Source organism: Melospiza melodia, chromosome 5 (assembly GCF_035770615.1).
Source record: "Melospiza melodia melodia isolate bMelMel2 chromosome 5, bMelMel2.pri, whole genome shotgun sequence".
In the NCBI taxonomy this organism is placed as follows: domain Eukaryota; kingdom Metazoa; phylum Chordata; class Aves; order Passeriformes; family Passerellidae; genus Melospiza; species Melospiza melodia.
Genome location: NC_086198.1, coordinates 28,094,442 through 28,120,907, shown reverse-complemented (window position 1 = coordinate 28,120,907; position 26,466 = coordinate 28,094,442). Strand labels below are relative to the sequence as shown.

The following is a 26,466-nucleotide window of genomic DNA, read 5'->3' as shown; positions in this document are numbered from 1 at the left end:
GTGTTAAGAGGTGTCAAAGATAGTGTCACTTGCACATTTGTACAGGGAATTAAGTTAAAAGCATTTTATAAAGTGAACACAAATAGCAGTTCTCAGCAGTTCTGAATGTGTACACTCATAGACTATTTTCAGGTGTGCCAGGAAGCCATGGAGTCCTAGAAATCAAATCTAAAATAACCACAACAACACTGGGGAGAATTCCAGTCTTGAGGTTCCTTCACCTCTTTTCTCAACTGGTTCACCACAGACAGGAGTAGAAGCAGCAGCCACTCACCTGGCCTGTGTTTCTCAGGGTTTCAACAGCTTGCTTATGGGTAGCTCCTTCCAAACTGATCCCATTGACAGAGAGCACACGGTCACCTACATTAATAATTTAAGAAAAAGTAGGCAGAGCATCACCTATAAAACATCTATGATGCACAGAAACTTTCAAGTTTGAGCTAACAAGGACAGTTAATTCAGGAAATTCTCCCTCCCTTCCATGTTCTGAGTCAGGAAGAGAACTTTGCAAATAAACTATATGGTTCAAATCAAAGGTCATTTCCAATCTAATGATTCTGTGGGATAATCCCATGTCAAAACTAGTATTAACCATCAGAGTGACAGCCTGCCAGAAAGCTCAGACTCTTTATTCAAAACAAATCTTAGTCTACAGCAGGAATGCTCACTTCAGTGGAGAATGTGGCCTGGCTTACTAACAAGAAGAGCCATAACAATTACAGCATTTTCTGTATTGAGTTGCCAGGCGTGCCAAGCAAGAGGGCCACAAATAACACAAAGCCCTCTCTCTCTGTGCCTGGAACAGAGAAGCATTCTCCATTAACATAGGCTGCTTTAGAGAACAAAAATCCCACAAGTTATCTCCTATTTTTCCCTTCCACAGCCTCAGCATTGCTGGTTCTGCAGTTGCTCTACATTAGTTTTTTAATCTTCACCTGCAGAATTAGCTATCAAGGCAATATTTAAAATGACAACTGCAACAGCTTGGAAAAATAGTTCTTCTTCCCAGTGAAAAACGTGCAAGGACAGGAGGCAAACAGAGTGCTAGTTTCCAGGCCACAGGATATTGTCAAGTCCCCCCCAGACAGTCCTCTGCCCTTTTTCCACATTAAGAGTCCCCACTGAAAGAATGGAAATCCTACCTTTTTCTATTCTGCCATCTGCTTCAGCTGCTCCCTTGGGAATTATTGCTTTCACATAAATACCACCATGCCTTATGCTAGTATTTACACCACCCTAAACAGAAAATAAAAATTGGATTGTTAGTCTTTTTGCAGTTAGAATACTTAGTAATTAAACACAGTGTGACACAAGGAAAACTGTTCTTAGGAAGCATTTGGGCTACTGGCATGTAGAAAAACCAGAGGAACTATCAAAACCAAAATGTTACATCAAGCATGTTCTGTGCAGTCATGCAATTTGCTACGAATGAAGTTGGGGTGGGAAGACTGTAAAAAACACAATGCATCACAATGCAAATGCACAAAACACAAACAAATGTCCTTCAGCAGAAACATGTCTGCATTTTGTTGGACTTCACATGCTTGCATGCACACCAAAGCTCAGAGATGTGCAAGAGCACAGCATGCCAAAGCAGGAGATGCACAACCATGCAGTGTCCTACTCCAACACAACTTCTCTGATGTAACAGGAGATTAAGGAGCACTGCTTTCTCTCAGTTCAGACAAGTTTGAAGGTCTAAGCTGCTCAGGCTGAACTGACACTGTTTTTGGGGGGCCTTGGCTTTTCTGCTGATTGCAGAGAGGGTAGGACTAGATGGTCTTTAATTGTCCCCTCCATCCTAAACCATTGTGTGATTCTAGCTCACTGTGCTCCACAGACTTGGAGGGAAGAGGAAGACCAACAGTGTGGTAATGCTCACTCCCAAAGCGCCCAGGTAACCCACAAGTAACTGCACACCTCTCCTCACCACCACTGCACAGCAAAACAATGAAGGGGCAGAATGGGGGCTGGAAAAGCAAAGGGCAGTGAAGACAACACCTGGTCACCTCTCAAGGGAAATCTCTGCATTGGCTGGCATCTTTTAGCATCTCTACAAAGCCAGTGCATTCAGGTCAGGTGCTACTCAATAACCAACTCCTGCTCCACCACTGCTCCTCCAACTCTCTCAAGCAATGGAACATGACTTTGAATAGACTGGGATGCCAAAATAACAGAATTTCCTTCTGCTCTTCTTACAGTTCTAGCCATATATATGGAAACAGCACTAGGCTTCCAAATCATTCCTCCACCAAAAATAGCTGAATATTAAAATACATTAAAATGTATATTTTAACACAGGAACAGATACAGTGGAAGATGTATGTAAATCATTCTCTCCCCTGAACTGCCACTCTGCAGAATGACAGGCCCTAAATATAAAACTACTTTCAAAATCTTATAGCCTGAAGAGATATCAGTCTTAAAAAATATGGTTTTGACTCATATTGCAAGAAAGCAGTGTCATCCAGGTCTCATTTGGGTTTATGCAGTTTTTTGCTTTCTGCCTTTTCTCCAGCAGAGGGAGAACACTGAACATGGTGAATGTGACTGAGCGTGCACAGGTACCCTTAAATAACACTACTGCTTCCACTGCCCATTGTGCCAATCTGGGAGGGTCTCCCTTCCTTCCTTGCAAATCTGCCACAAGGTTAGGTAGCAAGGGACAAAGACCATCTTGCCTTTTGTACTCACAAAGCAGCATCTGTGATAAGAGTCTATTAGGGCTTTGGGGCTCCACCATAAAACAAAAAACAAGAATTACTTAAGGGTCAGATGACAAAAAAATGGATATAAATTAATAGTATTACTTTTCAGCTTTGGTAAGATTAACTACACATCAATAAATCTATAAATTAAAGTGATTCCAGAAAATATTTTGCTTCCTTGTAATTTAATGGGTTGCTGGGAGTAGAGAAAAAAGAGAAAACATCTAAAAACCTTGTCAAACAGTACCGTGACACTTATTCCCAAGCCGTTATCTTTTTTTGCTAGTTCAACCTCAAAGATATCTCCAGGTTTAAGAAGTGTTGTAGAAACCTTTTTAGAATTCACTTTGATTGCTGTATTCGATGAGGAAGAATCCTTTATTTACAAAAAAAAAAAAAAAAAGAAAAAGAGAGAGAGAAAGAAACAAACAAAACAAAAAGAGACAATGATTTGCCTTTTGCCTTTGGAACAGATGCTTTTAGCTAAGACCCTAAAGGGTGGGGGTTTGAGTCAGACACAGCCAGAAGGAGTCCACCTGGCAAAGTAACAATTAATAACACTCAAGGCTCACTGCTTCAACTCTTTCCATTCCTGCCATTGAACAGGTTTAGCACACAAATATGCTTGACCTTTAGCAGCCAAGTCTTTACAGTCTAAGTGAGCCGGGTGCAGAACACTGAAACTGCAGTACCTCAGCAGTACAGCAGCCTAGAGTCTGTTGGATTAATTAGCATGAGCTGCCACAATTTAATTGAATAACCTCCATCAGATGAACAGAGGAATCACTGCAAGTTGGAAACAAATTTGCAGTACTTGTGATTGTGCCCTTTTGGAAAGGTGACACAGCATCTGTGTCTGCACAAGAGCATGACTCACTGCTGAATTTTAATGCACAAGAGCAGTTTTTCAAGGATTAGATCAATCCCAGAAGACAATGAATTCTGCTGCTACCCACTCCAGATGTACCACTCCTACTTTCCTTGAGGAAAAACTTCATTTATCTGACAAGTGAATAAACTTACCTCTAGGAGTGGTCACTAGGTTATGAACATATTGGACAAACACACAGAATTGAAAGGAGGTTTCCTACAGCCTCAGGAAGTGCACTGTAGGTTCATCCCAAAGCACAATCTGCCTCTAATAAGACACATCTTGTGACATTGGAAAGCTGGAAAGTTGTTCCAAGTTACAGAAGTGATTTTCTCCATTTATTTTGCACAAAATCACCATGCTATTAGAAATCATCTACTGGCATTAGCTGCAGGCTAGGCCAGGCTGCTCCTCCCTCACATCCTGACACCCAGAGACAGCTACCAATCCCACTCTCACACTGATGGGAAATATTCATATGAAAGCCACTATGCCTTTTTAGCTGGCTGCTGCTCCTGACTGCTGGAGTAGGTTGCTTCATCCATGTCAGAATCCCCTCGGTCAGAATACTCCACAGGCTCCACCACCCCGGGCCTTTTACTTTTCACTCGAGCACTGTCCGATGAGGATCTCCTCTTCTCGAGGGCTTTCGAGGGCCCAGCCTGGGGCTCGCTGTGATGCTGAACATTCTGCTGGGCTCTGCCACTGGCACGTTTGCCCAAGGTGGGCTGGCCCTGGGACAGGCTGGCGCTCTCGGTCCGGGAATCCTGGGAGCTCACGCTCCCATCCCGCTTGGACAGTCCGGAGAGGCTGCCTGAAACAGGCCTCTGGTGAGCGCGGCACCGGCTGTGCTCCTCGGAAGAGGACTCTGCCTCGGTGTCCTGCACTGAGGAGGGCCGCCTCAAGTAACCCCTGGCTCCATTACTGATCTGAGCAGTGTTAGACGATGCTGCAAAGCAGGAGACAAGACAGGCATCAGCTTATCTGCAGCACGACACCCTTTTCTCAGCTTACAGCCCAGGAAGGTTTCACACACCCAGATATCCCGCAGGAAGCTCACTGCTCACACTGTACCCCCCCAGTGGATACCCTCACACACCTCCTCTCTATCTTGTCCCTAAACACAATTCCCAGCTAGCTGGGGTTGCTCACAGGGGAGACTGCAGTTCCCTCCCTACCTTTGGATACCCCAGTGGATACCCTCACACACCTCCTCTCTATCCTGTCCCTAAACACAATTCCCAGCTAGCTGGGGTTGCTCACAGGGGAGACTGCAGTTCCCTCCCTACCTTTGGACAGCCTGTCCTTGGGCTGGGAGATGACAAGTGTCACATCCTCAGGAGCGTTCTCCAGGATTTCCAAGGCTGCATGCTGGCTGACACCTTCCAAACTGGTGCTGTTTATGGATATGAGGCGGTGCCCTGCACAAAAGGGGTTGTTCAGATACAGTCCAACACCTACATTTTTACCCATCAGTGACAAAGTGGAGTACAGGTCTGACAACTACACAATACACAGATTAAAAATTACTAAACTTCAAGTGATGCTGGAATAGGGAACTCCAATCATGAAAAAAAAAAAAAAAAGCCAAATCCCAAACCACACCACAAAAACTGGTTATATTTCCTATTTTTAAACCTGCCAAATCTTTACATGTTCCAATTTCTACCTTCTCTTTTACTGTATAACAAAAAAGAAAAAATAGAAATCAGAAGTTAAATGAGCAATATGCAGTTCAGTTAAAGACACAGGCTAAGATGAGAATGAAAAAAAAAAGAATTTTCTCCTCCCCCCCACTACAGTTATGGTTATATATGGTTCCATTTCACTTTTTATAACTTCAAAACTTAAAAATTTAAAATTTAAAAAATAAAGTAAGTACACTGAATTTTAAAAACTTTAAATTACAACGCATCTGCAAGACAGACAATGGAAAATAAAGCCCTTATCTTTATATATAACTTCAACTTTCTGCTACTTCAAGCTTTATAATTTTTACATTGATTTGTAAGATAGTTGTTTTTGTATAGTCTAAGAAAGAAGCATCACTAGTTTTCAGAAATTGTCTGGAAGGTGACTGAAGGTCACTATTGTAAGGACTGTAATACCCAGAGCCATAGATGGAATTTTATGCTATTCACCTGGTTTTAGAGTCCCTTCCAAATCAGCTGGCCCTCCAGGAATAACTGAATGAATAAAAATTCCCAGATCAAGTTTCCCTGTCTTCTCTCCACCAACTATTTGAAAGCCTAGGAAGAAAAGGCCCAAAGCAGGAAAAATGTCAGTGATCACCATGTAACTTAACACAAGTCCATCTTCTAGAACAAACAAAAGCTTAGTCATTCTAATAAATGTAAAGCAAGAAACCCCAGACACCTCAAATTTAAATCTGCATGGAAACAGACAGCAAAGCTTTTTGATAAAGCTTTATTGTATACTCTTGTTTTAAGCACTGATTTAGACTTTGTCTGTCTGTTCAGGACACTCCAGCAAAGGCTACAGAAGACAACTCTGGCAAGAGAAACACACAAACAGGTGACATGAAATGGACATTAACTGAGCAGATAAAAATTGTTTTCTATCACATAAAAATTTCTGGTTTTCTCCATTGTTTGATGTTTCACAAAGAAGTCTGACCCTGTTCTTAAGATCTGAGTTTTCAATATCTCTGTCTTATTTTGAGGCTTCTAATCTATTTCTGTTCATTCTACTACATAAACCTGGGACAAATGTTCCAGAGGGAAAAAAAAAAAAGCAGAAGATATCAGGTCTTCTCTATTCCAGCTTAAACAGCAAACTACCATAAATTACATGGGGAAGAAAGAGGAGAGATAGTACATTTCTTTGATTTTTTTTTTCATTTCTGCTCAACTTATACATTACTGTGCAGTGTAAACACTAAGTATTACTGTCTTTTAGGCTTTTTTCCCCTCTCAAAATTACACTACAATCTCATTTTGAATGACCGAACAATGTCCTTAAGGACACTTTGGAGAGTTTTCCTAAAGCACAACACTGACATAAAATTTTCATTACTCATACAGGGAAAAATTATGTGGGCTTATGCAAAAAACTCAGTGGCAGAGGAAGAAATGTAATGCAAATATCTCGTCTCCCAGGCTCCTTAAACATCAAATCAGTGTTCCATCTGATATTACAGGAATAAGCAAAACACTCCACAATTAGCACATAATGCTTTTATTGTGTCTTGTTTTTTAGAAAAGCATTCATTTAAAGCATTTGTCACAGCTCAAAGCCGTGAGGTTCCACAGAGACAAAATTCTATACTGAGCACAGAGATAAACTTAAAAGGCCAACTTCAAGGATGACTAGTTCACAATATTAATATTATCCTACACTTATATGGAAAAACTGAAAAACAGACTTGCTTAACATCACAGAAACTGCATTTTCAAAGCCTTCAAAATCCAGCTACTGCCTGCACTGCTTTGCTCAGTTCTACAATAAATGCTTAAACACAGACCAGAAAATTTTATTTTGTTTTTGGCTTATAGAAATACATGTCAACAGCAATTTTAAAGCCACTTACCTAAGCCAAGCTTTTCATCCTTTTTCAAGTTCACTAAAGTGATCTCTCTCTCTGGTGTGGCAACTCTGTTCTGTGTTGTTTGAAGAGAGTCAACTGTAAAGCCAACATTTCATGATCAGACACTACCTCAACACTTGCTTCAGGTTTACTTTAAAGTTCTGTTCCATTAAAAAAATATTACTTCTCTGATAACTTGAAAAGCTGTTTTGATCTAGTTGGTTCAACTTTCATCTTCTAAGCCATGGCTAAACACAGAAAAAAACCTCTATAACCCTTCTAACCCACTTCCATCTTCAGCACTTAAAAATCTTTTACTCCTCCTAAGAAAAGCAGCTGGCACAGCCTCATGGAGGGACAACATAATTGAGTCCTAGAATCTTTAATGTCCTTAGTCTCAGTTCAGGAAAATGTTTAGATCTCTGTTTATGTGCTCTGCTCATAGGTAGGGAGGATGCAAACACATTGGTAAAATTGAAACTGAGGGTCATATGGAATTACTGAAAGGTTACTCAATAAGTTCTCTTAATGGTGTCTCTTCATTAAAAAACAACCAAAATTAAAAACATCTACTAAAACTTCTCTTGCTTTAATTTACTTCCTCATTTGCAACTCCACAGGCTGCTGATTCCACCTCTTCTAAAATTTGAGCATCCTCACAATACAACTCTGACACCTGAGGCTTCCCATCAGGCTGAAGTAGACCCAGGCATTTAAGAGACTCAAGGACAATAATTTTGTGAAGAAAAAACCCCCACTAACAAACACCAACAAAAAAATCCCATCCCACAAGCAAACAAGACGAAACACAAACAAATAAACAAGCCAAATCTCCTGAAACTTCAGGAAACACCAACATAGTGCAAGTCTGAGCTCATGGATTTGCTTCCTAGAGAAGACATTCATTTGGTCCAGGAGTGCCTGGGATACTTTTGCCCTAAGTGGAAGAGGCAATTCACAACTGCAGAAACCTAATGAGCTCCACACACTGGTACAAGCACAGAAGAAGTGATGCAGGAGAGTGCAGCAGGCTGCACATCACCCAGAAAAGGAGTTTTTTCTCCCTCAAAAACACATCACGCCTAAAGAGTGAAAGAAGTAAAAAGAAAGCACAGAAGCAGTAACCTCCTAAATAAGGGAAATGAGCTTTCAAGAGCTTGATTCTGGTAGGAAAGAGCACCCTTCAAGTGCTTCACTTTCATACCTGAAAAATATCACATACAGATGTCTAAACCTCCCCCAAGAAGCAATCCAAAATAAATAATAGGAATGGAAATAATAGAAAAAGGTCCTATCTAGCTAACTGGCAGAGGCACTCAAGAATACCAAAGGCACTGTACAGGTGGAACAGTGAAGCATTTGCAAGTGACAAACGGACTGAATTAATTACTTATCAACTTACCACTCTCTTTATGTGCTGCTGATGACAGAAGATTTTCTGAAGTATTCATGCTAACACCTGTGACATGCATGGAAGTATTAGACACTGTTATAATAATTTTTTTTAAATAAAAAAGCTACCAAGAATTGTTTCAGTCTTTACACAGTTCACATAAGCTCATTCACAATAGCAAACTACTTCTTTTAAGAATGAATAAACATAAAACTAGCTTTGTATTAGCAAATCCAAATTACTCATGTGCTCTAGTTGTATTTTAAGATTCAGATAGATGGTAGCTCATGCAAAGGCAATGAATTAAAGGAAGGACAGAGGTTTGGCCTTTATGACCATGGTTAACTTCAGATCAAAGTAATGGATCTTGAGCAATGAAGTCAAAGACTAAATTTTCCAACAATATTGGATATTGAATATGCTGAACCTAATAAGCCAACACAACAGGACTCTTCTAAGATTTTGTAAAGGAACAAATAAGCTGCTGCTGTAATAAGCAATTTGAACTACTACTTAAAATTGTTTGCTTATTGAATCATGCTTTCTTTGAAATTATCACAGCCAAGTAAATGTGGTCCTACTTTAAAGAGGATGAAATAATACATGTACAAATACATGAAAGTAAATGAGGGAAGATAATTCAAGCTTTTTAATAAAGCAGCCCTGGCCTTCTCCAAACCTATGAACCCATCTGATGTGTTTCACCATGCAAAGAACCTATGTCCCTCAGCACAGGCAGTGTGATCCAGCAGGACTTTCTGACATGTGGCTAAAACCCTCACCAGAACTGCTGCCCAGATGATTATGGGCAAGCACATGATCATATTAATCACAAAACTAAAGGTACAGAGTAAATGGCTGCAATCAGTCACCACAGAACTGCACACCTCATCTCACTCCTCAGCATTTATGCTCTCAGCACTGAAAATGCATCATTCCCAAGTCAGTCCTGGTTCCAAATGCACTGGGGGCAGATGTGGGATGTCCCACACTGCTTTTTTTGCCTTTTTTTAGTTTGTTTATAATGACCCCATCCCCAGATACTTAACCATCTTCAACTTTTTCTGATGTCCTGTAACTACAGGAAAGCCAACCAGCAGCTAAGGCTGCAAATATTTCAGGCATTATAGTTTCTGTTGTTATAACAGGGAACCTTCTGGAACCAGAAACTGGTAATACAGAGATATTAAACATTCATGTTTAATAACCCAGTGTTTAAGTCTATTTAGCTGCTTTGAATGTTTTTGTTTGTCTTTTTTTTTTTTTTTTAATATGAGCTCTCTCTTTTAGTTAATAGTAAGACTACTTGTGTGAACTCCAATCCTTGCTAAGAAAAGGGGGTAAGTGCATCTGGCTTACCTCAATACAAAAGTGTTTTTGTAAAACACCCAGTGTACTGCAAAAAATATTTAACTAATTTATTATATCTGAAAAAAAGCCCCAAAAATAGAAGAAAAAACTCCCAAGTGTGGAGCTACTACTTAGAGGCACTAGCCAATCACCAGCTGATGCCAAACGGTCATTTCCAAAAAAAACACTCTCTACATCCTTTCCACAAAAAACACTAAAAAAGTTCAGCCTTCACAAACAGACTATGAAGATTAGCAAATTATTAAAAGACACATATAACCAAATGGCACCCTGAAGTGATAACCTGGAAGCTGTTTTCTGCTACAGCTTTTACATTACACCTCTGTGCAAAGACTGGTGCTGACCAAAGGACGATTTTTTGGATTCACCGCAATAATGGCCTGGATTGCTTTCACATGTGATACTCTGCTCCCACTTTTAAATCAGAATATTACCATCAGTTAATAAATATATCAAATATATCAAATCATTACCCCCAAAGCAATTTAAGAAGTTTGTTAGTAAATACAGTAATATTATTTTTTTGCATGCTGACCTACAACATAGGCTTGACCGGTATCTTCAATGGATGATGAGTCTGATTCATTTTTCTTTCTTTCAGGGCTTCTACTTAAACCTGCATGAGATTTTGAACTTAAAGGGGAGAAGGAGAGAAGGGGAACCAGACAGAGGGAAGAGGAAGTTGGGAGAGGGAAGGATCAATGTAATAAAATAATGGCATGAATAATAAATCAAAACTGATGCAAAATGTACATTGACTGTACACAAAGATACTGCAGGGTGGTCAGAGAGACTCTTACTTGCTTGGTTTTAATGCTCCCGTTGCTGATCCAGTATCAAATTTTGGCATTTGCTGAAAGACCCTTCCCATGATATCTTCTATTTTTTTGGGGGAAGAGTCAAAAGCAGTAATAACATTTTTCCTCGGGGGGTAAACAGAGATGTGACTCTGGCTCAGATCATGAAACGACTTGCTCATAACTCTGGGTCTTTCCTCCCATGGACTCTTCTCGTTCTTGTCCCTTGCAGAGCCAGGAAGTGGCTGGAAGAGCGAGAGCTCAGAGCAGGACAGTCTCTTCAGGATCTCTGCCTGGACAGACAGGGGTCGGACAGCGAGTCTGTTCAGAGTGCTGCTGGCCAGGCTGCCAGTGCTGATGGCTCGGCCCATGTTGAAGCCTTTGACAGAGTCTGCATGAAGGTTCAGGCTCCTAAATGAAGCCCTTTCTGTGGAAATTTGAAAAAACAACAAACCAACAAAACCCAAACAATGTAAGTTATTCACTAGAGCTAGTGTGACCACCTTGTGCAAAGCATGCTTTTCAAACAACCAGCTCACACAAAAAGTATTTTCTCGAGGTGCTCAGCAGAGATATACAATCACCCACCATGGGGTTTGCTCAGGAAGCAAAGTCTGGAGTTCATGACACTACACTAGCCCAAAGTCCAAAACCACTGAATATTTATCCTCTTATTAGCATGAAAACTCATATTCCCTGTCAGGCAGCAGTGCCTTAGACACAGACACATCATCTCCTTCTGCAAAACAAATAATATCCTCAGGCCAAGTGACCTGGATCACTACGTCTTCCTTTAATAAAAGTCTTCTCCAGGATTTGAACAAATAGGTCTCCCCTATGTACACACTATCAGATGCTACCAAACTTCCATCCATCCATTGCTTTATTTTCTTGGTGTGAGCCTCTCCACATTTACAGCACAGCTGCAAGGCCATGAGGGCTTGGCAGCATCTCTGCCCAGATACAGAGCACCAGTGCACTCAGGTGCACTTAAGGCCCTCCCTGCCACAAACAGCCTAGCACAAAACAGAAAGTGTTGACTGGGGTTTGCCAGACTTTTGGACTCATTAGCAAGGATTCCCTTAAGCAGCAGTGAGAAACAAGTCTTGGGCTGTAATTAAATTACTGTCAGCTGAGTCGTGGGAACTGTCTGGGTGGATGTTCTTAGCTGAAAGCAAATTCATGATAATACATCTTAGCCTAAACCCCTCTTAATTCAGAGCAAAGCTGAGCAGGGCTCCTTTCTATTACCCTAACAGCCTCCTAAGGCTAGCACACTGTGGCTTGGCTCTCACACAGCAACCTGATAAGCTGTGGCAACTGGTTGGCTGTTCAGAGACTTTAAAGGAAATCAGGCCACCTGGACCTTTCATAAACTTCACTGATGTCTTGGAGTCAGTTCACAGGGAAGTCTCAGGAAAAGCAATCCTCAACTGCCATATATATTTCTGATTTAGGGTTAACCAGAGGGAGGTTGTAACCCTATATACATGTAGCAAACAAGCTGCTTTAGGAAGCTGCACTGTAAGTCAAAGGGAAAATTACACTTTTTTGGTACACATCACCCATTAGGTTTAATGGTAAATACTGTGGCATTTAGAAAAGAGTGTATCTGACAAATGCAGCCTCAGTCCTGCCATTCCAATAGACTTTACTGCCTCCAATAGCTCAGGCAGGAATTAACTGCCACAGTAACTCAAGCTTCCTCTGTAACAGGCATAGAGATGGTGAAGATTTAGTTGTGGAAGGTGTGTTTTTCTGTCCTTTCATCAGGTGAATTAGTATACAACTACCACTTCCTTATCCACACCAAACACCTCTTCTAGCTACAGCCACCAGACCAGATAAGCTACAGAAAATGATTTTGCCCAATCAGACCAGAAATCCACAAATCCCAATTTCCTGACTCTGACAGAAGGCATCAATGACAGCTGCACTTGCTGTGTTACCATCATGGGGAAGAGTACCCTAATAAAATGAGCTGAGATCTCTTCTCTGGATATTGTATTTACCCTCTGAGAACATCAAACAGAATTTCTATGGATTTCAGATGAATACTTTCACACCATTACCTATATTACATAGGCATTAGTAGGCATTAGGCTTTTCAAACCTTCTACCAATCCTGTAACTGAAAATTCTCATATGCTCAAAACTCATCATCTGTAAGGCTGACTTAACCTTCATTTCTTTTTCTTTTTTTTTTTTTTTGTTTTTCCATATGCCCTTTCTGGAATCCAGAATGCCCTTTTCTTTAGTGTTATGTATGTCCTTTTCTTTACTATTTTGCTGAGTGCTTCTAACTACCAGTTTTTACTGGCATATTAAGGGTTTGATTTAGATCCAGCAAAGTTATGACAAGAGCAAATTTTTTGGTTTAATTGTTTTTACTTTTAATAATCAGTGTGCTGGAGTTAATTATAATGCTGATTTGTTTGCTTCTGATTACAAGTGATTGGTGGAATCTGGGACCTCTGATTTCCAAGTGATCTGCACTGTACAGAAGCAAACTATTGTTTCTCAGACTCCCACAGCACAACACATACGCCATCTGTTAAGAGCAACCAAGTTTGCCAAGCCAAGAAAGCCCTTCCTGTATTGTTTTTCTCTGCAATTCAGGATAAGCAAACTCTAAATCAGAGAATGGTAAAAAGGCTTTAAGTCACTTGGTCTTATTTCTTTGCCTGAAGCTGGCTGAGCCCAGCAGAACAGAAGAAAAGCTGGATAGTTGCCACATGCCTTTTCCCACTCTCACCCCTCCTCTTTTCTTTTCTTTTTATTTTAAATTAGAGATCACAATATCCACAGCAATGTGGTCAAACTTCATCCCAGCTACACTGGTGGAAGTCTGGATTAACAGCAATTGGAATGCAGACAGATAACAGGGAACAAAGAGAGCATGAGCAGGCAGACTGACCAAAACAGCACTTCCAGACCACGCTGAAGGCCAGCCAGCCAACTGAGCTCTGCTCCAAACAGTGAAGAAATTCATTCAGAGGGTTTTTTCACTGACTACATTTTCCAATTAGTATTTTTTAACTAAAAATAATGCCTTTACATTTTTCTGTTATGCACACAAGTTATGAAGGAAACGGGAACTATGAAGGAAAGATTAGTATGCATGTTGTTCTTTACCAGGTCCACCCAACATTAAGCAAAATAAAGACAGCTGTATCCACAGCTTAGAGATGGAGCATCATGGAATGTCCCCTACTTTACTTGCACTCCCACGATCACACCATTAATTCCACTTTATTAAACCAATCCCTTTCACATTAAGCAAAAGGTAAAAGTCCTGTTATTGAAATACTTTCAAGATACTTCTGAAAGAAAAGGCAAAAGCCTTTATTTAATTAAAGAGGAAAGTACTTTTAATGACCTGTTTTTAGATTCCTTTTAGTTTAGAGCAGCTGCTGTGTGCCAGCCTTTCTGTGTTCTCCCAACTCCTTTCCCACCCCTTAAAAAAATCTAAACAAGCTTAGCTAGTAGGGTTTCTTCATAGTATAAACCCTCCAAATGTAGATCTACACACACACAATACTCAACACAATTACTGAAGCTCCAGTTCAGTTTTCTTCCATACAAAAATACATATAGATTGCTAATAAAACCTAACACAGCATCACAGTCCTTACCAATGTCCTGAGTGTCTTGGTTGCTCTGTCTGGTTCTCATCTGTAGCTGGAACTTATGCTGGGAAGAGCAGAGATGCAAAAGGTACTGGCAAGTCTTGCTATTGTCAGTCTGAAAGGCATGCTTGATGCCATCTGATGTGTTCTGCAAAGTTATTTTCTTCTTCTACACAATGGAGAAAGAAAAAAGTCAAAGACAAATTATTTCTTTTAGCCTACAAAGAATTCTGCATTTGCTTGTGCACAGTTACAGCATTCAAACTTTCCTGAAGCAAAATGCATGGATGAAAGAGATTTCTATTAAAATAGGAGTCAAAGGTAATATGAGATTTATAAAGTAGCCCTTTAAAGCTACTCCTGGGCTAGATGAGAAGGTGCTTTATTATTATTTAATCTGTCTCTGTTACTGTTAGTGCTGAGTAATGACAACCAGAACTATTACATTTTGCAAGATAGGGTTTTCAAACACCCTGAGAAAGTCGCAAGGCATGCTGCCATTTAAGAGAAAAATAACTAAATGCTGATCTAATTACCAAATCTCTCAGTTAATGTTCCAGGTCTTGAACTTATATTTTCAGTAATCTTTAAACTTGAATTTATTCATTCTAGTTAAAACCATCTCAGAGATGAAATGGGCTGTAGCTTTTCAATAAAGTGTCAGACAGAATTAGAAGTGCTGTTTTCAATACCTATATAAAGTTAAGCATTTGAAGCCAATGCTTCATTAAAAACTGACACATGATCACCAGATTATGGTGTACCCACTCAAGTTGGCTGGTGTTGTCCAGATCAAGTGTCAGCCTGTTATCTTTTATCATTTAACTTAATTACTCTTGGAAATATAAATTGAAAGCAACATAGGTGCATCTCCTAATTATACTGAGTACCGGCATTTGCCTGCACCCAGTCCTCTAATGCAGGATTCTCATTCTGGTGCTCCTTCACTATGCTTGTCCATGCAAGCTTCAAGACATGAAAACTCCTATTTCAATCCCATAATATGACAGCCATGCAAAACACAGTACTATGCTGTAAAGCAGCAGCTTAATTTGCAAAAATAACCAACAAAAACCTCACAGTAACTGGAGACACAAATACAGATGTGCACACACAGAGGAAAAGAGACCAACTCACACTGAAGGATATTTTCTTTGTCTCTCTCCATGGGAAGCGCAGCACAGGTGTTCGGGCACCATTGTGAACTTCAAAAATGACAACTCCTTTGCAGCACACTCCCAGAAGGATTCCTGTTTGGGATTTCTTCTCAGGCAGCACGTGATGAAGGTGAACCCCATATTCTGTGAGCCTCTGACACAACTGCACAGATCAACGCAATGAGACTTCTATGAGTACAAATTTAGGGCCATTACAAGCTTCCACAGCACTATATGAATATTATATATCTCTCTATAAAGGTTTACATGTGCATATAAATGTACAGATTTTAGCAAAAGAATCTCTGCCTGGTGATTCCACTTACTTACAGTTTACAGCAGCTGAGGGTTTTAAGACTTGGTGGTACCTTTGACCTGCCAGACTACAGCAAATGAACCCAATGTTTATTAAAATCAAACAGGGAAAGCACAGAGAACACATGCCAGTAAATCAAACTTGCACAAAGCAGTTTTTAGCAAGGAACTGTGACTAGCCAGATGCACTTGTTCTTCACATATTTTTTAAAAGCAGAATTAAATTAACACTGCAATTCTGTGACCATATTAAGGTATCCTATGCAGTGTCACTCACTTTGCACTCCCAGTTATTCACCCCTGTTGTCTCTTCAGTACTGGTGTAAGGGACTGATGGAATGAATCAAACAAGGGAATCTAACTGCTCCCCCCAACACACCCCCAAGCCAGGCTAGGTTTTAGCCAGGATCCTGTCTCCTGCTTTGTTCTCTGTGGCTAAGTAACAAGAACACTTCTGTAAAATGAGCAACAGACAATGGACAGCAATGGACAAAGCTGAGTGCCTTTTCCATCACCTACTCAGAGATGGTGGAACTGAAGTGTGGCTGTGGAATTACAGTGTAATGATTATTTGGTGTTTCAACAGCAATCCTTCACTCCCTGAAATCATTTTGATCAAGGGAGAACCTGATTATTATCCCACGAGCAAACAACATAATTAGATTTCTCAATGGGTCCTTTTACAATAATCCAAATATATCCATGGATAATGGCCTTCCTATCATCTTACATAGAACCTGCACAAAAAATTCTCCTTGGCAGTACTTCTGGCTTGCTTCATACCAAGGATCACACAAAGTACTAGCTGTAACAAATCTTTTTTGTAATTTACAAACTTTTTCCCCTCTACAGAAAGCACAAAAGACATGGGGAATACAGGGTGTGCTGCCTCATAAACACTGCTTCCTTTAGAGCAAACACAGGATCAGCAGTTGCTTTTAGTTAGCTTGAGCTAAGACTACTGATTGGAAAACAGTGAGCGAACTTCCCATCTGATACAATTTCTTTTGGCTTGTTATGATGTGTCCTTTGGACAAAATCTTTTCAGCTTTCTTCCTTTCAGTGTCATTCAGAGCCTGAGTTGTTTTACTGTGCTTTCACTTGAAGTCCATGCACTCACGTTCCAACAAGAGAATTTTTAAGGCACAGATGAAGGAAGCCATCTGCTGCCCACTTACCTTCAGAAATTCTAACTCTGTCTCTTTTTCAGAGGCACCCACGTAAGTGCTGTGCAGTTTTGGCAGCTCTTCCTTGATGTAGGACAGATCCAGTTTCTCTATCACTCTTGCTGGGACATAGTGTTCTACTCTGAAATAGGACAAGCCGTGCACCTGCAACACAAAACATTTTTGTGATGGCACCTCCACATACTTCCATGCCCTATGAGCACAACTGAAGCACAAACATTCATTTTTACAAACAACTGTACATTACAACTCAGAGAATCACAAGATTCTGAGTAAGGGGAGGGAATCACAATCTCCATCTTGACCCACAGCTTTATTTCATATCAGTTTCTCCATATTCAAGCCTGACTATAGTTCCACTAAAAAAAAAAAAAAAAAAGGCTTTAACACCCAGATTCTGCAACTGTGTTAGACTTTAGGAACACCTGCTCACAGTAAAACCTGCCAAGAACATAGAGCATATCAGCTGAGCTTCCAGTCTGGGTCAGAGCTGCAGAGCACATGTGGCAGAGCACAGTCCGGTCTTTAATGAAGCAGCAAGATCATAGCTCAACAAGATCAAAGGTGAAATTGATGATGTACCTCTGCCTGGTAATCTCCATACTCAGCTTGGAGAGCTAAGGATGCTAATAACAAAGCTGTCTCATCATCACAATGCATCCTGTCTTCTAGGATGTCCTTCCTCAGCTGCAGGTAGTACTGGTGACATGTCAGCGTGTGCCTAGAACAGGAATATAAAACAAAACCATGAAAAAAACCCACACACCACCTTTGGTACTGCAGTACAGATTAATACCCAATTTCTGTCCATAAATGTAGGGCTTAAGGGGCTATAAAAAATTTCATACACTCACTGTATGAGACTGACATCATCCACAAAAAACTTTATGCGAAAAAACAAAGTGAAGTTGACAGGAGGCTTGTTCTTCTTCTTTGGTTCTTCTTTCCATCCTTCTGGAGCTACTTTACTTAGCTTTATGTCAGGATCCACGAAGAAAAACTCATTGTCTGCCACAAACATCAAAGAGAAGCACAAGAGTAAAAACATGAAAACCAAGTATTTGCACCAGATGGAGGATAAAGACCAGATTTATAACTCTGAAACAGCATTGAACAACAAACCTTTCCACTGACTAACAACGACTTAATAAGCACAATATCTCTTAAAGGAAATATGGAATTAGGGCAGAAGAAATAATTTAGCAGTTATTCTTACCTCTTAAAGTAGCCAATCCAAAGAAGTGATGCTCTACCAAGCCAATATGGGCAACAACCATATCAAAGACATCTTTACATATTGTTTTGGTATCACAGGTCAGCTCCAGCTTCTGCCCACTCAAAAGCATCACATTTACTTTTCTCCTGGTGTCATCACTCTTGCCCTTCTTAGTCTGCATTTTGTGAAATGAAATCTCTCAACATTCACACTTGTGATAAAAACACATTTGTTTGTTTAACACACTTCCCCTGACACAGATGGCTCAACAGCCTTTTTCTTACCAGGATAGACTTCGGGAGATCCAAGGAGATGAACGGCTCAATCGTCATTTTCACAAACTCTGGGCCAAAGAAATTCTGCAAATCACAACAGAGTATGAATGAACATTGTGTTGCTGGGACAACAGTGTGGGGCACAGTTAACTCCCACCCTGCAAATGCAAAAGAGGGACCAAAGGCTAAAATTTGGCAATTACCTGCTACCTAGTCTGTATTATATGCAAAACATCTTCACAAAAACCTCTTAAGGGTTGGGGGACAGAGAGGGGAACCAACCTGGTTAGCTAAAGCCTACATGAGCCAACTCATCTTAATGGGATGGACTGGAGGCAGATACAGGAGTTATTACCCTGCATTAGGGCAACCAGTGCCTAAGTCTTGCTTCAAGTTTTCCCATCCTTACTTAAAAAAAAAATTAAAAATATCCAGTTCATGGAAAGCAGCAGCAGAGGGCATCAAGCCATCATCTATTCTACACATCAGACACTCTGTTTACCTCTGTTTCCCCATTTGTGTGCAACTCCCTATTTCATCCACATACCAAGACAGCTGGGAAAGCAAAGGGGATTTGCACAGGACGAACTTATGAGGCAAATGAATGCTCTCTCTCTTCACCTTCCCAGCTTGTTCATTTAATAACCTCTGATGCTGGCAGGGCACATCCACATTCCATGAAGAGAATTGCAAATGAAGTGGCTGAAAACACCACAGAACAGAGGAGGAAAGCTATGCCTTGCCTTTGTTAGTATGCTATACTGTTTAATTGATGCAATTGTCAAGCCTTGCTGTCTGTTTTAGCACCTCTTGATGCCACTTTAGGCTCTGTAGCCACTAATGCCACAAAATCTCAGAAGTTTTACCCTGTGAAAGTAGGCCAACCCCACACACCTGGTATTTCATCTCCTGATGACTGTTTATTACAGGACCCAGTTTATGAATCCCACATACCAGAGTTTCAGTCAGGACACCGCTGTGTTTCAATGAAAACAAGAGTACACCTGAGCTCAGGGTATTACCCTCAGTTTCCTTTGTGTCATGGCTGTTTCCAGGGCTATTTCCCTCAGTGGGTCTCTGGTGATGTCAAGCATTGAGGATCTAATTGCATCCCCAGGGTAGAGGTTAGGCCGGGACTGCCTCAGAGCCATCCTGGCTTGCAGTTGCATCATTTCTTCTTCCTGCCGCTTCAGCATAACCTCTTGGCTTATCAGCTTGCCTTCAAATGGTGCTTCATGCTGCCTGCAGGAGGGTCAGAGAGGGTGACACATCAGCAGCCATGCCTAGGACATTCTGCTGCTTTAAGCACATCCCCAGGTGGGAACACACAGCACAAACACCAGCCAGCCAATGCTACATTGAACACATTTATTTGGCAGCCAGGAGGTTACCTCTGTGCAGCAATCCAGCACTGCAGAAAATAACACACCAGCTTTCTGCAGCTGCCTGCAGAACTGCCTCAGTTGTTCACATGAAAATAAAGGCTCAGCTGCAGTCTGAAAAAAATACTCAACTACAAACCGAGTGAATTAGTGCAAAATTAGTAGATGCACCAGAAGAAGAGAAGTATTAATGCTTTGCAAATATCTTAATTTTTGTGTTCATGTGGGGACTGTGAAAAAGGCATGCTCAAAAACATGTCATTAAAGAAAAAACTGACATAATAGTGTACTTTCTCTAAGTAAATATTGCTTCAACAATTTAGGCTTGCATGGGCCTGATATTTATTCCCTGATTTCTCCTGAGAAGTAGTATGGCTTGAAATATTTATATAAAAATGTTTATGTCATAACATCCTATATACTAAAGTATTCTAAATATCACACACTAATGTTTCCATAATCTTATTTTGCTGAAAATAGTTCATTTTTTTTAAATTCCCAAGAATGGCCTGGCTGATATACAGTCACCCCAATGACTAAATTAGTATCTAAATTTATAATCTGAAGGGAAAAAATGAGAAAAACAAACAAAAATTGCATCAGTATTTAAAGAAAACACAGCAACATATCTGCAATTTCTTTTCTGCAAGTATTGATCCCAAACATCCCCAAAGTTTTATTCTTTACATAAGGAAAGAAATTCACGTACTGTTTGGGTAAACAAAAGCCATTTTTTACTTGAAAAATAAAATAGCTGGTTAGGAAATGTGAACAACTGAGAAATTAAAAAAAAAAAAAAACAAAAACAAACCAACCAAACCAGACCAAAAAAAAAGGCAAAAAAAAGACAAAAAAAACCACCCCACCAACTTCACTCGCCTTCTTTCTGCCCCACACTTACAGAAAAACACCTTCAAACCCCAAACTAAACAAAACCCAACTGAGCCTTCTGTAGAAATCCTAAACCAAGAAAAAGCAATGTTCTCCCCCTGTTAACATAACTACACCGAGGCAATTCTTAAACAAAAACGGACAGGGGAAACTAAAGTGGCTTTCATGAAAAAAGTCCATTTTTTGGCAATTCTGAACTGAGTGTTAAGCATACCACCCAAACTGAGTAATGAATAACATGAAAAAGCATAGAAAATCTTTAGAAGCCTGTGTATCATTGCAGTCAGGTTTAGAAATGTACAAAAATAGAGAGTAATTGTGCACTGAGTGACACAGGGCCCTTTGTAGTAAAGTAACATACAGACTTCTTAAAAATACCTTACATTTATATACCTACTTCCTAGGACAGCCTAAAGATATGTTTGATGAGTGACAGATCTGTTAATAAGCTAAGAGAAAAAGGCACCTGTCCCAGACATTACACCTGCCTCCACTTATTAAACTGGATCTGATTTCAAATTTTATTTTCCTCTTTTTACAACATTACTAGCTAACACAAATACTTTTAATACTAAAGTGTCATTGGTTAGCATACAAAACCTGCCTTAAAATAAGAAGAGTTAAATATAAGAGAACAATGCTACATTCCTCGAAGAGAATTTCAGGGGAGACACTGAGCAGTTATGGCACAAATGTATTAATGTAAGCCTTTCCCCTGGCCAGGGCTTTCACAGCATTTATTTCCCTTCTTCTTCCTCTGGGTGTTTTTTTTTTTATTTTTTTCTCCTACAAAAGACTGAATACCATGCACCTAAAGGGACAAAGAAATGAGAAAAGGCCTCAGACCTGCCAACACATGTGCACATGCTTAGATTTCACCGTGAGGAAACTTGTTAGGATTGACATATATGGGAATATTGACAAAACGCTAAGTTAAATACACCCACAAGTACCCTTCAGATCAAGGTCTAAGGATGGGCTCTGAAATAAAACAAAAACAAACACTTTCTGAACATAAATATCTATGAATTATCAAAGACATTTGAAAAAGACATGTTGCAACTGGCTCTATCTAAAAACTTGCTACTGTGAAAACACCTACTGCAGAAAAATATCTTGTTTTTTTAAAAAACATACAGTCCTGTGCAACAGTAGCAATGAGAAGTTTTTATCACTAGGTTGCTTTTATCATCTCTGTTGACATGTATTAATTTCTCATAAAATTGGGGTGGGCGTGGGGTGTCCCTGGAGGAAGCTCAAAAACCTAAGGGTTTACAAGTTTTCCTGTCTTAGTACATAAGCACTATCACCAAACATAAATGTGCACATTTCAGCATCCTGGGTCAGTAAAATGAACTCTGGCTTGGTCAGACTGCCAGTTTTGATGGGGAGAGAGCAACATGTTTCAGTCTTTAGGTTCCATGACAAGGAATGCATCTCTCCTACAGAAAAGGAAATACTGCTGAAATGAGGAGAACTCATTCCTGAAGTTCTGAATATGCAAATGTTATTACTGGAAGAAAAAAAAAAAAAAAAAAAGAGTCAAGAGTCTAAATTACATTCCTAACAGATAACATCACAGAAGTGTGTTTTGTGTGGTGCTTCATCAGACAAATACTTGGCTGCTACTCTACTCTGTATTTTCATCAGTGTCTGACTGCAAACCAGAACCTCACAGCTGCTTATTAACCTGCAGATGGCAGGGGACCACAAACCTGGAAGGCTGACACTTGGAAAAAAAAAAAAGGGAAGTGAATTCTCTCTTCACCTGGTGTACTTACCAAGAAATTAGCAGGTATTGGATCAGAGAAGGAAGTTGGAAGAAGGGAAGCAGGTAGGCATTCCCTAATGATTAGTGCAGTGGGAAGGTCAGGAATAGACTGAGAAAGATGGATGCCTTTTGGTAAGGCAGGAAGGGTATGAAAATGAAATCTACTGGAAGGAAAAGGCAACAGAAGGAAGAGATCCATGTCAGCTGCTGCTCCTAGAGAGAAAAAGGAAGAAATAGTAAAGGAAGAAAAAGAAATCAGAAGTAAAAAAGGAAAAAACCCAAGGAATATAAGAAGCAGAGAGGAAACAAGACACAAGCCATTGCCACAAGGAATGCATTCCAAGAAGCTTAAAGGATAACAACAGTCACAGAGCACAAGAAGGGTAATTCTGAATATTTACAGCTCCTGCTAATTTAACATCAGGGCATGCCCACCCAACAGCACAAACTGCATCTTCTGATAACTCTGAACTCTGCTGCTTCTTGTAAAAGCAACCTCCCTCAAATCCAAATCTTCCTGTTTGCTTTACAACTCAATTTTATCAGGATAATTCTGTGGGTAATTAAACAGACTGGCTCTAAGAATAGGCCACAGGAGCAGTAAAATGAATATGTACTGAAGGACAGTTGGTGTCTCTTGAATGCAAGAGAGACACTGAAACGTGCTCTCAAGTGCTGATGGAATTTAAGTAAAGGATTAAGTTGCATATACTTCCCCAAACTGTGGAATCAAATGGCCAGCCAAAGCATATAAACTCTGAGATCCTGCACCTTGGAACTACTTGTTATCACCACTTTTACTTTGATAACTACTTGTTATCACCACTTTTACTTTTTATAGATTGACCTTTTTCAATCTATAAAAGCCATGGTCGTTGCAAAACAGGACATCTTAGAGCAGCAACATGCAATGTCCTGGATAAAAATATTAAGTTATTTTCTTAGAAATCCCCCATTTACCTAACTACCATCTTGGATGTAATTCCTTGTACACTTGTTAGCACTGGAATCTTTTATGAACTGCTGTAGTAAGAGAGAGCACTGTTTTCTATTCAACTCACATTAGTAATGGAGGTATAATCTAAGTATTAGTACAGGACTGAATTCTGCTTGTGGCTGCTGTCCTGTTTCTCAGTAGGTCTGCAAAAAAAGCTAGTAAAACTAGCTGGCAGTCTTTTGTTTTTATCTTGGATATATGTACTGTCTGGTAGTTAGATTAAGAAAAACCCAAACTTCTTCACCTATAAAAATGGGTGAACAATTATGAAAATCAGTAAATAACTACCTGTGGTACCCTACCATGATATTTTTGTGCAAGTGCAGTGGCATCAGAGTGAAGGTCAAGGATACAGGAGATTTTAAAAAATACTAAAAATACTGAATAGTTGCATACATGCAAAATTCATTCCATTGCTAAGTACAGCAGGTAAGTCTATGCTGTGCTTGCAAAACATATTTTCCTTCTTGATTTCACTCATATACAAATTACATCCATTAAAGGTACCAGTCTTAACAGAGTAATATAACATAATGTTAAACAAACCATGAGAAACTATGTGCTGCTTCACCTCAGCATTTTCACTTGCATAATAGGCCTGATTCATTTACAACAATGACTCACTTACAATGTGACTCATTTACATACCACATACTACTTTCTGTTTCTGAAATACTTCGTAAATAGAAACAAAAGCTCTCTATCAGCATCCACAAATTACTGCAGGTTTATTTGGAAGCATAACTACGGTGCTGAATGGGCAATTTCCTGGGTTCCAGGCAAAGCAGGAAGGTTGACTTAGCAGTTTTCAACAAAGTAAAAAAAAAAAAAAAAGGCAAATAAGTTAAGAAATCTATATATTGCTTCTGTACATACAGTGGCAATAATCTGATTTGCCCTTTTAGTGTGGTGCTAAAACAGCATGAAACACAAAGTAAAAAATGTACAGTTCTTTATCAGGGTTACATGGAATATAAACCAGTAACCCTTAGAAGCCTGCTATAAAAGCACATACATTATGTGAAGACAGGCAGGATTCCCATGAGTGCTTGGACACCACTAACACATACAGCATCACACAGATATCATACTCCTGACAACAAAACACAAAACTGTGTGGACTCAGTTAAGCTGCACCCAATCACTTCTTCCCTGCCAGAAATGCCAATATACAGGTTTTTAGAGACTCTGCATTTCTCAGGCAAAGTGCAGGTAGTAAGGAAACTAATTCACCAAATGAGGCAACCAAAAGCTGTATGACCTCCAAGGAGCTCTTCTCGTGCTCACCTGCCCTGAGATGCAGTTCTTTTGAGACCCTGCCTCAACCAGATCCACTTTTGGTACACAATATGTTGCAAGGAGCAGACTCTCACTTATTTTCATCTCCATGTTCACAGCATGGCTCTAAGACCTATTTACCCTTTGCTTTAAGGACACATTCACCAGCAGTGTCACATTACCCAAGACAGGCCAAATCTTCACACACTTCCAAGTTTCTTTAATAGGATAGAGCAGGATTCTCCTCCAACATATGCCAAAAACATATAAATATCCTTGAATATTGAGCACAGCAGCATTATTTCTGCTGATCTACAGCATACAAAGCAAAAAGCCGCCAAGGGAAGGCTTTGTTTCTGTGATGTGATGAGGGAAGAAGGGAAGAAAGAGATGTGCCTTTATTTTTTACCCCTTGCTTCAAAAATTATGTGCATAATTTTGATGAAATCTTCCAAGGTGATTAAGTATCTGGCAGAGACCAGAGAAACTTTTAAATCCAGAAAGTCAATGTCAGTAAAACTTTTCAAACCTTTAGAGGGGAACCATCCGCAAAATGTAACAGATATGGCAAGATATGCTTCTGCTGTATTAAAAAAATGCTGTATCAAAGGTGATGTTCAAAGTTTCAAAGAACCTACTTTTTAAAGCTGTACTGGTGAATGGCATTGGAAAAATGAAACTCATATGGGTGCTGTATTTGAATACACTACTCAGCAAAGTAATTTTCAAAAAGCATAAACTGTTGCTGAATTGGCCTGCTTAGTATGTGCTGAGGTATTAAAAAATGAATCCAAACACAAAAACATGAGCTAAAGCTTTTGTCTAAACAACCAAACCAAATGTATTGCTTTTGACGTATTTCAAGGAAATACGCATGCTTCCATTTTGTTATTAATTAAAAAAAAACCCCACGAATAAATCTGTATTAATATCATTAATTTCAAAAACTTTGTTCTGGAAAAGTATGATTTAAAAGTAATTAAATATTTCCATGCAGAACAGCCTCTGACCTTCTGACAGTTATAACAACCTGAGCTCAACCCAGTCTCCATTAAACATGGGAACTAAATGTGCGCACCCAACTTATCTCTGCATTACAGAGCATCAAGAGACTTTTACTTCTGAGTGCAATATTTAATTCTGAAACACTATTCTCATTCAAGTATTACATGCCTTGTTTTTATAGTCTTAACCAGAAGCAGGGATGGGAGTGAAAAACTTCACCTGCAGATTTAGAATACATTCTTTGATAAAGAAAAAGCCATATTGTTTTCAAAGGGTTTACCTTGTTCTCTGAGAATTAGGTTGACTTGATGTGGAGATATCATCAGCACCTGATAACACACCACTGGCATCATCTCTCTTGAAAACTTCATTTCTTCTCACTAGCAAACCAAAAGACAAATTAATACCTTGGACAACAAAGCACACAGAGTAATCCCATCTAAACCTCAAGGATTTATCAGTCATATGAGATTACTCAGAAGGAATCGAATTTATCTGTTCTGCACAATGGCACCACAGTATGAAACAAATTAACATTATGAAGTTGATTTCAGTTTTCAGAGCTACCTTACAGTTTTACCCCAACAAAAATAGCTGATAGACCTTTGAAGAAGAATACTAAGGAAGGCCTAAAAGAAAACACAATAAAACTTCACAAAATTTTATAGACCCCTTC

The 26,466-nt window shown here is 39.7% G+C and overlaps 1 protein-coding gene across 4 annotated transcripts in view; it reads right to left on the bottom strand.

The window, feature by feature from the left end:
- Positions 1-26,466, bottom strand: part of PTPN13 (protein tyrosine phosphatase non-receptor type 13) — a 111,542-nt gene that overhangs the window by 19,769 nt on the left and 65,307 nt on the right. For 2 of the 4 annotated variants that reach the window (XM_063156703.1, XM_063156704.1), the window contains exons 9-27: positions 26,071-26,170; positions 19,489-19,708; positions 18,476-18,550; positions 18,192-18,366; positions 17,830-17,983; positions 17,558-17,696; positions 16,967-17,119; positions 15,454-15,636; positions 14,323-14,485; positions 10,691-11,114; positions 10,426-10,523; positions 8,529-8,585; positions 7,130-7,222; positions 5,721-5,828; positions 4,869-5,000; positions 4,074-4,528; positions 2,941-3,084; positions 1,143-1,236; positions 275-360 (exon numbers count right to left, since the gene is read on the bottom strand). In XM_063156703.1, coding sequence (XP_063012773.1) covers positions 275-360; positions 1,143-1,236; positions 2,941-3,084; positions 4,074-4,528; positions 4,869-5,000; positions 5,721-5,828; positions 7,130-7,222; positions 8,529-8,585; positions 10,426-10,523; positions 10,691-11,114; positions 14,323-14,485; positions 15,454-15,636; positions 16,967-17,119; positions 17,558-17,696; positions 17,830-17,983; positions 18,192-18,366; positions 18,476-18,550; positions 19,489-19,708; positions 26,071-26,170 — 3,053 coding nt within the window. Of the gene's footprint in view, positions 1-274; positions 361-1,142; positions 1,237-2,940; positions 3,085-4,073; positions 4,529-4,868; positions 5,001-5,720; positions 5,829-7,129; positions 7,223-8,528; positions 8,586-10,425; positions 10,524-10,690; positions 11,115-14,322; positions 14,486-15,453; positions 15,637-16,966; positions 17,120-17,557; positions 17,697-17,829; positions 17,984-18,191; positions 18,367-18,475; positions 18,551-19,488; positions 19,709-22,520; positions 22,674-26,070; positions 26,171-26,466 lie in introns of those variants that run through there. The other 2 variants (XM_063156705.1, XM_063156706.1) reach the window with 2 other exon arrangements.